The sequence below is a fragment of the Suncus etruscus genome, chromosome 2 (assembly GCF_024139225.1).
Source record: "Suncus etruscus isolate mSunEtr1 chromosome 2, mSunEtr1.pri.cur, whole genome shotgun sequence".
Classification (NCBI taxonomy): Eukaryota; Metazoa; Chordata; class Mammalia; order Eulipotyphla; family Soricidae; genus Suncus; species Suncus etruscus.
Window position 1 is genome coordinate 39,028,152 of NC_064849.1, and position 16,428 is coordinate 39,044,579.

Genomic DNA, 16,428 nt, shown 5'->3' on the forward strand with positions numbered 1-16,428 from the left:
AAACTGTCAGGATTTATCCCTGAGCAGAGCCAACAGAGCCAATAGGAAGCCCTCAGCAGAGCTGGATAGGCCTCCCCCATCAACATATACAAGGAATACTTATTAGTATAGAATGAACAAAACACACAAAATATTTTTTTTTTTTTGGTTGTTGGGACACACCCGGTGGCACTCAGGGGTTACTCCTGGCTCTCTGCTCAGAAATCACTCCTGGCAGGCATGGGGGACTATATGGGATGCCGGGATTCGAACCACCGTTGGTCCTGGGTTGGATGCTTGCAAGGCAAATGCTCTACCTTCCCACAGAAAGTAATTTTAGTAATTTCTTCTGCTGTAAGATTTTGATTTTTCATTGATGAGTTGAAAGATATACAGCATATTCATAAGCATGGTTAATTATATTCATCTTTAACTGCAAATAATATCATCTTGTGTGCTTAGTACAATATACTATTTTAAGAAAACAAAGAAAAAACAAAATACAAAATGAGTATTTGTTTTTTTATTTTTTTAATTTTATTTTATTGAAGAAATTGTAATCTACAGTGTCCTTCATAGTTGAATTTCAGATATACTGTGAGTCAAGGCCATTCCCACCACCAGTGTCAACCTCCCTCCATCAATGGACCCAGAGTGCATCATATATCACAACCCTTTGCCCCCCTGGCCTGCCAGTATAACAGGCCCTTTTAAGTTTAGATTGTTAAAGTTTATTTTTCTTTTTTAGTTTTTTTTTTGTTGTTGTTGTTTGTTTTGGGCCACACCCGGTGACACTCAGGTGTTACTCCTGGCTATGCACTCAGAAATTGCTCCTGGCTTGGGGGACCATATGGGACACAGGGAGATCCATCTAGGGTCCCTCCTAGGTTATTGAGCACAAGGCAGATGCCCTACTGTACCAGTTAAAGTTTAGGACCTTATGGTATGTACCAGCGGCCAGGGCTGAAAGAGATTGAAAGATGGATCAGTTTCTACTTTCCAACAGAAGTTGTGAAACAGAAGTTTTTAGTCTTTTAGGAAATCTGTAATAGAGTGATAGGGAGGATTGTGTACTGAGTATCAGCACTTCTCAGAGTAAGACATTACAGAGTATCTTTGCGAAAGCAAGATATAAAAACAAAGTTAAAACCATTGTAGAATGAAAAAATTAGTAAATAAGAGAGAAAAATCTGTTGGTGTAACTGGCTCAGTAAATGCATCATATTTTCCATTGTGGAGAACACTATCAACATGTTGGTGAGTATGAAGTATGATAATCAATTGATAATAATAATCTGGGAACTTTTTTTTAATATGGGAATTGTCACCAATTTATACAATCTTAGGCAGCAATGGTGATAAAAAGAATATGGGTTTGAAATCAGTTTAGTAGTAATAAATTTTTTATCAACAAATTATTTTAGTGTGAATATGATTATTGTACTATCTGACTGAAACAGGAGTAGTTCCCAAAGCACCTGGGGCGTGACACCTACATAGACAGAAGTGAAAACAATAAAGTCAACAGCTATCACATTTATTCTCTATATATTCTCCTTGGTCAAAACATCTAATAATGACTATGAAAAGTTGTTTATATCAGAGTATTTGTTATTTTTTTAAACTCACCACAAACACCAGCTTTCCAACATTTGTCCAAGGGAAATCATAAAGTAATTGTTTCTCTTCATCTAAATTCTGTGAAAAAAATTATAATTCATATAAAATTATTACAAACATTGATGAGACTTTAAAATGACTTTAATTTCTTTTCCCCAAACCAAAAATACAGTGATTAAAATCTCACAGAGGCTCTAACTCTTTGGAGATACATAGACAGTAAATTAAAAGATTAACATTACAAGCCTGTTTTGATTCCTGAAAGTGATTCTTTAGTCACTTTCCTTTCAGCCCATCCTAAATTGAAATTAAAAAGTCCAAAAGATTTTTAGACATCTGAGAGATGAGTTATGTACCCATCCTTTCATAGCTAAATATTTTGCCTATATCAAAGATAAAACAGCCTTACATTCTCTGAGGCCTCACAGAGTTTCTCTCCCACTGGATAGGTAGATGCCAGATAACACGATCCTACTTCCAAAATGGTGACAGTTGTTATTTATTTGAGGGACAAACTTTATGAAAAAGGCCTAACAGAATTAAAATTGTCTGATCAGGCATGGTATTAGAAGATCACTTAGATGTTCATGGTTATCAATTTGCCAGAGGATAAAGGAGAATATTTAAAATAAATGACAAAGAAAAATGTTCTGATGTTATGGTTCCTGTTGGTGATAAACCAGGGCCAATTTTTGGTTGTTTTCTGTCCTATAAGGCATATAACTGCCAGCATCAGACTGTATTACTTTGTCTATCTCACACCAGCCTAAACTGACAAGACAATCAAGAAGTAATCAATAGCTAGAAATGTACCAATGAACCTATTACAGGACACCAAACAGGCATCCTGTAAGTGTAAGACAGGGTACTGTGACATTCTGCCCTTATTTACTAACCTGAAATATCTGTATTCCCCGCATGGTCAGTCCAAGGGTCAGAGATGCTTCAATTTCCCTTTTATCCTACAGGAATAAAATTGTTTGAAAAATGTATAATTCTCCCCTATTGTACATAATTCAGCACCAAAGATAAAAAAATAGAAATTTCAAGAATGGAAAATTTGATTAAAATAAATGTTTTAATATCTCTAGTTTTCTACAAGATTTAAGAAAATCATGAGGACATATTAAATTAATGGTGATATATTACTTTTGTGAATCCTGAGATTTCAATTTCAATCCTTTTACCATATTATACCCACTTCCATTTCTGAGAAGATCCTAAATACTTAGGTTATTGAGAATATTGGTAAGCAAAACCACTTTGCTTCTTAGCAGCATAGTTTACTTATGTTAATTTCTTTTTTTTTAAGTTCTTAAAATTTTGAGTATATTGCTAATATTTTCGTAAGAATAGATTGTGTGTTTAAACCTGAGTAAATCTCGCAGTTCTGAAAACAAAATTACTAACAAACCTAAACATTAAGTGACTTTCATAAGGATAGGCAATAAAGCTCTAAAAGCTTTATTTTCAATTACTTGGGAAATAAACTACTTCTTTATGAATTTTTTTTTTATTTTAGGCCACAGCCAGTGATGCTCAGGTGTTACTCCTAGCTATGTGCTCAGAAATCGTCCCTGGTTCGGGGGACCATATGGGACTCCAGGGATCGAACTTAGGTCCTTCCTGGGTCAGCTGTGTGCAAGGCAAATGCCCTACCACTGTGTTATCACTCCAGCCCCTATAGAGTTCTTTATAAAATGATTGGGGTCAGAGCGATAGTACTGGTAGGGTGTTTGCCTTGCATGGAGCCAATCCAGTTTCAATCCCCAACACCATATATGGTCCCCCAAGCCCACAAGAGCTCACCGCCTGAGTGCAGAAGAAGCTCGGAGTAAGCTCTGAATACTGCTGGATGTGCCCCAACCCCAGAATTTCAATGATTACTTGTCAACATGATATAAATTCTACCAGCTAAAATATAAATAAAAGTCTGAATATTTTTACTATAAAGCAAAGGGGAAAGAAATCTATAATATGAAGTTCAAATAAAATAAATTTTGTTCAGAAATTAAGTAATGCAAGTTTGTTATACAATTTCTTAATAAAAACAATAAAGGGTTATTTGCATATTTTCACTACATTTAGGAGCAATTTTTTCATGGACATGAAAAAAATACATTAGAAAATGTAGCCTTGGGGCCAGAGCAGTGACACAAGTGGTAGGACATCTGCCTTGTGCGCGTTAGACTAGGATGGACTGTGTTTTGATCCCCTAGTGTCTCATATGGTCCCCCAAGCCAGGAGCAGTTTCTGAGTGCATAGCCAAGAGTAACCCCTCAGTGTCACTGGGTGCCCGGTGTGGCACCCAAACCCCCCCAAAAGAAAGAAAAATGTATCCTTATTATGTAATGCTAAGATAAATTCTATTTCAACTGTTTGACCTTTATATTTTATCTAATATATTTTTATATTAAGAAATACAAATACAGTGTAGTATTAACAGTGTAGTATTGTAGACAAACATTATGCCCCACTATATCACCAATTTCCCTTCAAAGCCAACCTGGGTGAGTGTGGTATGACGTGTCTTCTTGGCAGAGGTTTCTTTGTACTTCCACCCCTCTGACCTCTTTTTCTGCAGATGTTTCCTGTCTTCTACCTATTTACTTTCCTTTTTATGGGGTAGTTATTTTTGTCTGTCTTGTTTGTCTGAGCGCACCATGTTAGGCTCTCCTCAGTAGGGACATCACGGTTGCTATTGCAAGTGCTCAGGATATCATAGCAGGGTGTTGGGGACTGAACCCAGACCTTCTGTGTTCAAATATGCTCAGCTCTTTCAGCTATCTCTTTGGCCACCAATGACACAATTTTAATTGCTGCCCAATTGAATTCTCCAAGCAATGAAAACTCTATTAGAAAAGGATATTCTTCCATTTTGTTCAGTTACATTATTATTTTGTTTTAAGCACACATGTTTCTTTTCTGTGCTATCAGAAGTACTGACCATGTTTCAGGAAAGATGAAAAGATTAATTTTCACATGAAAAATTCACTGGTGTAACTTTATCAAAAGATTCGACAGAATACTAAATTTTCTTAGTAAATAAAAAGCAGCAAATATTTATTGGTCATTTATTAATGTCCCAGATATTCACCTATTTCAGATTCATTGACTCTTCCCAACCCTTTAGAGTATACAGAATCAAGCTTACAGTTAACTGCTTATGATTCCAGTAATAGAGTGGTCATAAGAGTTTCTAGCTGCTGATTCCAAATCTAAACACTTTTCAAGGTGTCATTCATACTTTGTTATGAATTAATTGTGAATTATTAGTGAATCATAATTCTAATATTAATTGACCTCTGGTACATTTTATTTTATTTTTGGTTTTTGGGCCACACCCGGCGTTGCTCAGGGGTTACTCCTGGCTGTCTGCTCAGAAATAGCTCCTGGCAGGCATGGGGGACCATATGGGACACCGGGATTCGAACCAACCACCTTTGGTCCTAGATCGGCTGCTTGCAAGGCAAATGCCGCTGTGCTATCTCTCTGGGCCCATGGTACATTTTATAACTAAAACTCATTGTCAAAAGTTATTTGTAAAAAATTTTAAAGTGCAGTATCAAAAAATTCTCTTAATAAAAAGCAACTCAGCCCTTCAGGACTTCAGTTAAGAGACCTTATGGCTCTCAGCTATGCCTTTTCATTTATTTATTCTTTAGGGTTTTGTGTTACACTTTATAGTGCTTTTAGGTTACACTACATAGTGCTCAGAGGTTACTCATTGTAGAGTTTGGGAAACCATATGGGGTGGTAGGGATTGAACCTGGGTCAGCTATGTGCAAGGCCCATTTACTGTAATCTTTCTCCAGTCCTGTGTCTTATTCATTTTCATTTTTTTTTGTTGTTGTTGTTGGGCCACACCCATCAATGCTCAGAAATTACTTCTGGCTCTGCATTCAAGATCATACCACACTATACTGGGGGATTATATGAGGTACTGGAAATCAAATCTAGATTGTCCTACTGCAAGTGCCCTACCTGCTGTATTATCTCTCCATTCACTCAACTGTGCTTTTTTAAGGATGACAGACATTAACAATGTAAGTCTTGTACATGAAAAAAAGAAAAATAGTACCATACCTTGGCTCCTGATTAAATTTCCTGATCTAGTCAGAATGACTGCCCAGCTATATATGTAAACTATAGTCCAGACTCCAGTGATCTAATTTACTAATCTTTTCACACATGGAGCAATAAAGATACGAAATTACTATGACAATAACAGTGGCAAGAATGACATATTTTAAGAATTGCTCCTTTATTAATTCCTTTCAATAATCTTCAGGTATAGTTATATTGCTATTCTCATTTAACAGTGGCAAAACTGAAGCATAGAAAGACTGTGTGGTTTCTCGGGCCAGAGTAATAAGTGAAAGTGGGATTTAATCGCAGACATGGAGGGTCAATGCAATATTTTATTCTATTTGATTTGAGAATATGTCTTGGAATATTTACATGGGAATTTAGGAATTTTTGTCAAGGAAGTGACACTTGATAAGTATGAAGAAGGAAAGGAGGAGAAGATAACACAGGCAAAAACCAAGAGTGTAATTCCTTGTAGGACCCTGGCCCTGCTGTTGTTTGAGTGTGTGTGGCCTGACTCTGATGGAAAAATGTGGCCAGTGGTGCAAAGAACACAAGAGACAGTAACACACTTCACAATGTGAAGGAAGTACATTGTTTTATAAACAGGCTTTGTTTTCATGATGACTTGGGTTGAATCCTGATTCTGTAAATATAAATTTTGTGATCTCTGACATATTTCCTGGTCTCTTAAAGATTACATCCTCTAGGGACCAGAGCAGTGACACAAGCAGTAGGGCATTTGCCTTAAACAGGCTAACCTAGGACAGACCGCGGTTTGATCCCCCTGCATCCCATATGGTCCACCAAGTCAGGAGCGATTTCTGAGCACATAGCCAGGTGTAACCCCTGAGCATCACTGGCTGTGGCCCAAAAAGCAAATACACACACACACACACACACACACACACACACACACACACACACACACACACACACATACATATAAAGATTAACATCTTCTATCTAACAGGGTTGTGAGACTGAAAAAGAATTAAGGCTAAACATAAAGTGTACTCAACATATTGGTAAACAGGCTATTACAAGAATATTTTTGCTATTTTGAAAATATGACTTTTGTTGGAGCACTCAAAATTATTCAAACAAAGTTACAAACACTATTGTGAAAAGCAGAAACAATGATTTCATGATTAGTGAACATCTAAGTTCAGTCTTGGCAGTCCAATTATAAGTGCTACTGGGAAATCCTCCATTCTCCTGCTAGAGCAGAGGAAAAGTCCCCTGACCCCCAGAGTGACCAGCAGCACCAATGAAGCTGCTTAGAAGGTTATATGATAATTGCAGGCAAGACTTTCTTCTGCCCAGGAAGAGATTCTTCTTTTGGAAGTCATGGTACCTTATATAACCGGTAGTAATGAACAGCCACATCATCCAGTCGGACAGCCTCTTTGATATACTTCAGATGAGCCTCAGACACTGTTAGTGCAAACTGATCTTTGTGCATATTGGGGATATGTTTCAGAATGTATTCTTTCCCCCGCTTGGAAACAACCTGTGGAAACATAAGAGGATGGTGAGGCATGTGTCAGGCAACATTTGCAGGAGGGATGTTCAGTATCACCTTCATTCCCCAAAGGGAAAAAATGGGGTAAACCTTAAACAGGCTATATAACTGGTCCAGGTGCCATTAGAAATTCCCTGCTTTTCCTCTGTTTCTATAATGTTTTGTTACTAGGCTGGAATCAGATAATACTAAAAGCTATAAGTCAATTTAATACCAATTTTGAATAACTAAGAAGAAAAAATAATTACAAAAATGAGGGAAATACATATTTTTGGGATTTGTATAAGCACAAGAATAGAAATGGTACATATGCAAATTTTTTGTATATATCATTATTTAGTGGAAAATTTATAAGTCCCTGAAATGCATCTATTGTCAGCTCATCCTGAGGTTTTGGATCCTACTTAGCTCCTAAAATTATAGTTATGGAGTAGGAGGTGCTGAATACTAATCCAAAGAATTCAGGAGACTGACAGGAATCCTCAGAAACATTTTTTTGTTTTTGTTTTGCAAAAGAGGCTAATATGACGAGCACTCTTTGGAGACAAATAAACAACCTCATTAAAAAATTCACCATGACTTAAGATTTTCATTGACTGATAGTTCAGCTTTTAGATGTCAAAAAGATAAAGTACCGACTACTTGCAGGCAGAAAGAAAGCTGTTGATTAGTTAAAAGTTTTATAGATTTTTTTTAAGGATTATAAAATATGGACAGAATTGTGCAAAAAGAGAAAAAAAGCACACTAGTGTTGAAAACAGAATTTTAAATGAGAATTTTCAGCTCAAATCTTTTTATGGATATTGTCAGTTTGTTTCTTCCTGTTAAATATTCTGCAGGCATTAAACATGAAAAATTATTAGCTAGTTGCAATATTTTGCTGATAACTCAAGCTATATGTCTTTCTTTATAGACTTTCTTTTATATGGACATAATCTAAATCAGCATCTGCTAGCCCTTTTCAGGTCAAAGACATATAGAAAATAGTTCTTAACAGGGCACTGAGGAGCTGGGGAGATATTCTTGCTTTGCATGTGACTGATTCAGGTTCAAGTGTTTGATTCCCAGCATCCTATATGGTCCCCTAGCACCACCAGGAGTGATTCCTGAGAGCAGAGCCAGGAGTATCTTCTGAGCATAACCAAAACAGAAATGAAAAAGAAAAAGAAAGGGCACTGGGTTAGTTTTGGTAATAGGATGGATTAGGAAACCAGGCCCATTCAGTGGGGAAAATCTTGTTTCAATGACCAAGAATTAGTATTTGATGATTATGCAGAAAATCAATATGGCTAAATTTAGTCCAAGAGATATTACTAATAATAGTTTAATAACCTTTTAGTTTCTTTTCACTAACTGAAGTACTGTTAAGGCAGGCAACAAGTTAGTGTGAAGTGCTGAATAAAACTAAAAATGATCATTTTGCAATTCTGCTTCTGCTTCAGAAACTATTAAGAAACTGTCCACTTTCTGGAGGAATTTTTCCTTTGGAAGAAAGATGCAAAACTTTTATGTTTAGAACTTTCTCTACCGTGCCCAAAAAAGAGAACTGGGGTCCTAAAGGCCTGTTCAGGGCAACAGCACCTGAGCTGCTTCTTAGAAGATGAGAGGGTTTAAGAGAAATCTGTATAAGGACTTTTGCTAAAAGGGTATTTTTCCAAAGATGGTGACAACCCATGGATGATGCTGGAATAAATAATCCAGGGGCTAATGGGAACCTTCAGTGCAACTGAAGTTTTAGTATGTTTAATTAAAGGAAGACTTCCAGGGGATCAGAATGATTTTATTTTTCTGAAAAGAGAGTGATAGACCAAATAAATCTGAGAACTTCTAAGTTAAAGGAACTGCAAGACAAAAGATCAGAAATACCAAGCATTTCAGTAGTGTGGAAGTTCTGGCAGATGAGGCAACAGTCTAAACTTCAAGAGGAGAGAAGAGCTAGAAAGGCTGACAAGGGCCATATTCTAGAAAGCCTGTAGGCCAAGTTTGATCACTGGGTTTCACAGAGAGAGAAGGAGAAAATCTTTAAGACAGAAAAACCATATACTCATCTGTAAGCTGTTTCCACATAAAAACCAAGGAAGGGACAATTCATCCCTATATAGTGGAAGAGCAACTGGAAGAGTTGGAAGCTGCAGGAGCAATAATGGAGAAGGATGATGGAGGTGCAATAATGGAGAAGGAAGATAATGGAGGGGCAATAATGGAGAAGGGATATGATATATTTTTTGTTGTTGTAACTTCCAAAGAGAGGAATTGAGAGCAAAAAAAATGGCTCAAGCGGCCAGAGAGTTCAGGGTCTGGATGCAGGAGCCTTGGGTTCAATCCCGGTTCAATCCCAGTTAAGAGTGACCTACAAACCTTGAGCCAGGATTGTCCTCCTTTCTCCTTTCTCCCTTCCTTCTTTCTCCCTCCCTTTTCTCTCCCTCCCACCCTGTTCCCCCCCCCCACCCCCCCCCCGCTGCTCTCACCCTCCCTCCCTTCTTCCCTTCTTCTCATCTACCTTCTTTCTTTCCCCACACCTGGCTGTGTTCAAGACATTCCTGGTTCCTAACACAAGTAAACCTAAGTTTTCTTGCTAAAAAGGGCTGAAGGAGATGGTGGTCAAAGCAAATAGCTTACTTATGTTTTGTTTTCTCAGCATGAGAAAAGCTGTGAATGAGCTCACTTTTTAGAGAGCTGTTTTTCTCTTATTTTTTTTTTCTGAGAAAATCTTGTTCAAACTAAGACTGGATAAGATGAAGGTCGTGTAAATGCCCAAAGAGAGGAAATCCCATTTCCCCAATATTTAGGAAAAGAGAGCCGCCTTCTACTCCATTAATTATAAGCACACCGAGTATATCAAGAGATCACATAGCCTGAGCTCCCTAGGGTAAAATTTATATTTGGGTCTCAGGAAGGCTTTTACAGACCACAGACATCTGGGTTCTCATTTCTAGAAGTAATGTGAATTTTAGCAGAAAGAGCTAGAAATGTGCTGGAGAAAACACTTTAGCTTTTGAACCAGTGCTTACCCAAGGTGGGAAGTAAGCCTCTGGCTCAAAGTACTTTCCACAGTGCTTATTCCTTTTGAAGTTCCCAAGATCAGCCTGTAGGGCAAAGGCTGCCAGCAGGAAGTAGGCCTCCTCTCGGAGTACACAATGAGAATGGAGAACTTGTTTTCTCAGGTGCCAGTAATAATAGTGTCTTGCTGCTTTGTCACTAGGAAAATAAAATAAAACAGAATTCACATTTTGATGGAACAATCCAATGGCATGTAAACAGAACCCAATTCCTGCTATCCATCTGTGAACAAGAGCACTACTGTTTCTGCCCCCCCCCCCCCCCCGTGAAAAGAGGGAGGAGTTGTGCCTTAGTGCCAAAAGGAGTCTCAAAACTTCTAAGACTTCTAAGACTGCAAAGGTCGCATTTTCTAAGGTCTGTAATAATTTTTTCATTCAGAGAATGGGGGCAAAGAAGACAATCATATTACTCCAATAAAGTAAATACTTCACTGAATAAGTCACAAGTCTAGACATTTCTTATTTGTATTAAAATAGTTTCACTACATTAATGCTACCCACATGATTATGAATTGTAAATCTAACAGAAATGTTCAAACTTATATATTGCTTGCTTTTGTTTCTGCTTTATCAGCTTGAGCATATTACAAATTTTCTAAAATGCTTTAAAATATTTCTGTTTAAATGCACTTAAAAATTGCTTTGGGATTGGGGCCGGAGAGCTAGCATGGAGGTAAGGCATTTGCCTTGCATGCAGAAGGATGGTGCTTCGAATCCCGGCATCCGATATGGTCGCCCGAGCCTGCCAGGAGCGATTTCTGGGCCTAGAGCCAGGAGTATCCCCTGAGCGCTGCCGGGTGTGACCCAGAAACAAACAAACAAAAAAACCAAAAAAACACAAGAAAAATTGCTTTGGGGTAGGAGGTAGGGCACTTGTCATATACATGAACAACCTGGGTTAGATCCCTGGCTCCATAGATGAGCTTTTCCAGTAGTGATCCCTGAGCACAGACCCAGGAGTAGAGTAAGCCTTGAACACTGTTGGGAGTGCTCTCACGGCCCCTACCCCAAACAACCGCCACAAATGTGAAATTGCTTTTATTTCCTTTAAGTCTGAGTGAACTAAAGGAATTTCTTAAATTTATTTTAATTAAGTGGATGTTATTTATGGGCATATTTTAAAAGGAACATGGTTATGATAATCATATTACTCTACACAGATGGGAATTCTAGTAATGCGTTCACTATAACCATTAGGTCAGAAACATATACAGACTCCATTAAAGATAAAAGGAGTTGATAAAAAATGATCAAAAATTAAAAGTCAAAGAAATAGGACACATTTGTAATCAAAGCAAAAGAAACAAAAGAAAAAGTATCATGTATGTGTAAGTAATGATTAAACATTTTAATGGTCTTATTTGCCTACTACCTATTATGTTTTCAGTTAAAATTTTATTCTTAACACAGTTGATTGGCTGAAGATATAAAAACATATCAGATTATTTTAACCAATACAATGTTTAAGGAAGCAGATTTATAAATGAAGCTTTTATATATTTCCCTTGGGGTAGAATATTTTTCAGAATACGTCTTGTTAAAATACTCTGACCATAGAGCATTCTGACTAGTTTATCCCTTGGGGAAAAGAATGTATTAACCATTCATTAACCCCAGGGGGTTAATTACTGGCTAAATAATATCTTTTCCTTCTTCCTAGTACATTCCATACATACCAGTTAAACTGAGTAAAAATTTTATATAAACAGAGAATCACAAACTTTCTCTGGCTCTAAAACTTAATCATGGGCTAACAATTATTTTTTTATCTGCATGTGGCCTTTATATAAATATCAAGAGTAAACATCACATAAAAATACTAGCAAATGTATCTTTGTTTCATGGAGTTTATCTCATGTCTTCATGGATTTCACAAAGTTTGAAAATAGGTAAAACACAGAACTCGTATTCTAGATATTTCTTAACAAATAACAAAACCGCATCTGATATCTTCCTAGCACAGAATCCTCCCACATAAATGATAATCTGAGTTTTTAAAATGTCAATTTCTGAGTATGCATCATGAGCATAGTATTATTCATGCACTTTCCTTTTGCTTCCAGAAAATTAATTTACCTGCTTTGACCACACTACAGCTAAGACTCTCACAGGATTTTATCATTAAAGTCACTGCAGGACCTCAAAGGTGAAAAGAAGACCATGTTCTATAAACACAGAGGCATTTTTATAGGCAAGAATTCTTGCTGTTTCTTCATTCCCAGCCTCACCACTGGAAAAAATCAATTTTGTCATCTTTGCAAAAGTGCTAGCTCTTTCCTGAACAAGTTTTTGGGTAACTGAAATGTTAAGAAAATGTGGAGTACTGGAAGAAAGGTTCCCATGATACCATTAATAGTTTTACTAACAGTCTAACATATAGTCAGACAACAAATATAAATGACTACTGTATCTCTGATTAAAGTGAATAAAGATATATAGATGTGCAAAAAGATTTTTTAGAATCTCCACCGTCATAAGGAGTACAGACAAACAACAAATATAAAATCTTAATTTGGTATTTTAGAAGAAGCAGAGTGCTAAGGGGGAAATATAGTTTAGAATTTCTCTGAAGCTATCCTCATACCTGATCAATCTGCCATTTTCTACGTAATATTGTACTCGGAAATGGATGATCATAGGAGGTCCAAATTGGTCAATACCCTAAAATAAAGACACAAATAAAATTCAGCTGCTTTTAGTGCTTCAAAGTGGTTTTCAAAAACTACAAGTTATTTACAAGATACTTTTTAAACACTGAGCTTCTGATGAGTGGGGCTTACAGTGGGCAAGACAGTTGTTGAATACACCCTCTGAAAAAAATGGGAAGTTATGAAGCATTAGAGCTCTATCTGATACTTATTCACTGTAATGCCAATGACAACATAAGGGAAGATAAAAATAAATGCCAGTGGAAATTTCTAGCTGAGATCCTGCTCTCTCTCAGCCCTGTCCCCTGTGGTGACCATTTGCTCCTCATTACAAATGTTCCCTTGTTCCTCTTGACATTCCACATACCAAATTCTAATATGCTGTTTGTTTATTTAGACATTCATGATCCTTACTTTGAAGTAGCCTTCCCTTTTATTCTGAAAATTCTGAAATACAAATTGGATGATTTGGGTTTAGACACTGGGGACTAAATCTTGACTTATTAGGGCGTTTCTGAAACTACTATATAAATTCTGAAAAGACTTCCACATGTAAATAAAATTGATATGTACTAAAGAAAGCACTTGGTATAATAAAGTAGCAAAGTATCAAGTGTAAGAATAATGAAAAAAGATTTTAAAATAACCACACTCTGTGACATCAATTTAACAGCTCATAGACACAGGATAAGAACAATATGTTTCATGTCTTTCAATAACAAAATGTTATCATCCAATATTATTTTAGCCAGATAGTTAAAATCAATTGTTTTATACTATAAGCTATTGGTGATAGACTAATAGAACAATTAGGAACTTACAAATAATTTTCCCCTGTATGTACCATGAAAAGTATAGTTTAACATATTTTTCTAGTATATAATAGGCTAAAATAAAGCTTTTACAAAATTAATAAAATTTTGCTCATAAATGTAATCTCACCCAAGGAACTTCGTATTGGCGTACCTTGCTGGCCTCTTTCTTCCATTCTTTAGGACAATACTTATAAAGCTTTTGTGACAACTCCATATACACATGTTCATTGTCTGTTCATTGTAAAAAGGAGATAATAAAGAACAGATTAAAAAAATAGAGGGGAGACCAAGAAATTATAATGAAACAAATATTTTAAAACTCTTGATGTATATATTTACTTTTTTGGGGGGTCACACCTGGCAGTGCTCAAGATTTACTCCTAGCTCTGTGCTCAGAAATAACTCCCATATAAAATGCTGGGGATCGAACCTGGGTCCATCCCAGGTCAGTCACATGCAAGACAAATGCCCTGCCACTGTGCTATTGCTTCTGCCCCAAAACTCCTGAGATTTTTTTAAACATATCCTGACTTCAAAAGCTCCTGTGGCTAGACATAGCAGAGATGATTAAAATGTAGTATTTTGTAGCAATATTAATATTTAACTCCTACTTTTTCATAGCTTCTAAGATCAATTTTCAGCACTGTGGGTATCCTCAATTTCAAGCACTGTGGGTATTTCTTGGTCTAAGATTAACTCATAGAGGGCTCTTTCATAGTAGAAAATACTGAGACAGGGCATAAACACCATCTCACCATCTTCATTACTACGTTAAAAATTAAAAAACAGTGGGTGGGATTGGAGAAATAGCTACAGGCTTTTAAGGTTCTTGACTTGCAGGTGTCTGACCTCAGTTTAATCCCCATAGCATATGGTTCTTCAGACACTGCAAGGGGTGACCCCTGAGCAGTGAGGAATAACCCCTGACCGGGTGTGGCTCCCAATGGACATAAACAAAAAGGAAATTAAAATAAATTGATGAGAAGATTCCCAAATTAGAACCTTGTTTCATGTTTTTGAATAACAGTTTAAAAAAACATTCTTTCTGTCTTCACATGAAACACAGCCTGACAAAATGATAAACCATTACTTGCACTGCCTTTGGAATTGATCTCACGGGAAGAAAAGAATCTTATGTAAAACAAAACAAATGCCAAATATTTCTTCAAGGGAATAGTGTTCTTAATGATGAACTAATAAGGTTGCTAAAACACGTATGTTAAAATGATTTAGACATGTGAAAACAAGATGGTGAAAAAATGTTAAAATGTAGAATTTTATAAAAAAAATATTTTAAAAGAATTAAGAAATGCCTTCACAATTTCTGCCTTAAATAAAATTTTAATCTTTTTTTATCTTATTCCATTTTCTTTAATCATCACCATGGAGCCATATTGCCAAAAAGCTCTGCATAAAAAATGACTCATTTACAGGGCCAGAGAGCTAGCCCAATAGATAATGTGCTCAACCTAATGTGGCCAACCCTGTTTCAATACCTGGCACTGCATACGGTCCCCAAAACACCAACAGGAATGATCCCTAAGCACAGAGCAGGGTAAGCCCTTAACACCCTAAGATGTGACCTGAAGAACCCCCGTCCTGAATGAAAAATGCTCATTTTTAATGTGTACATAAAAGGAGGTGAGTATAATCAGGAAAACATGCTGAACCACATTGTTATTTCTTATGAAGCCAGGATTTCCCTGGAAAAATATGAGAGAATAAAAAGGGTAAGCCTACCCTTTCACTTTAAATGTTAAATCAACAAATTTGAATAAAAGGGACAAGAAAGAGATTCTACAAACCAAAAACAACAACAAAAAACAAAAATCACCGAAACAAACAAACAAACAAACAAAAAAAAAAAAACAGGGAGCAGCTACTTAAATCCACTTATCAGATACACTAAAACTAGCTTCCATTTCTTGTATGCTAATTAAACAAGCAGTAGACAAGACCAGACAACTCTTCTAAGGAATCCGATTGCGTGTGGTTTGAATATTTGTCTGAAGAATCAACATAGTGAGTAGAACTGAAATGGTTCACCACAATAGTACATGCATGTTTAAACTACCACTCTTTCTCTACCATTTGAGGGTTTTGACCAGAGCTTTACATTCAAAATATACTCAAGCACACATCAGTTCTGCAGAGCAGGTAGAGCAGTAATTTCCATTTGATTTGTGAGCAAACTAAACTTGAGAGAAGTGACAAGTCTAAAGCCACACAGTTAGCTTGTGGTAGAACCAGAATTAAAACCAGGTCATTTGATTCCTGTTCTAATGTTCTTTCACCACACTACGATCTCATCTCTCTATTAAAAAGGACATCTTCAAGCTCCCATTTTGAAATCTAAGGAAGCTGTAAACTGGTTTTATTAGAATGACTTGCTGAACAACAAAGACCCAACAGTCAGACTGTGGTTATGGGATAAGAATTCGGTTTGAGTATAGAATAAAAGTAATTTAGGATCAATAGTACATATTATTTCTCTCAGACACTTCTTTAAAAAATGAGGTTTGCATTAAAACCAGGATGGCACGGAGCATTTGTGTTTTTATGACTTAAACTACCACAGTAAGAATTTGAAGAGCAAATGGATGATTCATGGGTTCCTTGTGTGCTCCAGGCTCTCCAGTCTTTGCAAAAAAGACAACTAAAAACAGTTCATATTTTGGAGGACTTGTTTTGTA

General features: G+C 36.5%; 1 protein-coding gene across 1 annotated transcript in view; it reads right to left on the reverse strand.

The window, feature by feature from the left end:
- Positions 1–16,428, reverse strand: part of FRMD6 (FERM domain containing 6) — a 91,007-nt gene that overhangs the window by 19,641 nt on the left and 54,938 nt on the right. The window contains exons 4-9 of the mRNA XM_049767234.1: positions 13,887–13,966; positions 12,857–12,933; positions 10,225–10,411; positions 7,046–7,201; positions 2,496–2,561; positions 1,609–1,677 (exon numbers count right to left, since the gene is read on the reverse strand). Coding sequence (XP_049623191.1) covers positions 1,609–1,677; positions 2,496–2,561; positions 7,046–7,201; positions 10,225–10,411; positions 12,857–12,933; positions 13,887–13,966 — 635 coding nt within the window. The remainder of the gene's footprint in view (positions 1–1,608; positions 1,678–2,495; positions 2,562–7,045; positions 7,202–10,224; positions 10,412–12,856; positions 12,934–13,886; positions 13,967–16,428) is intronic.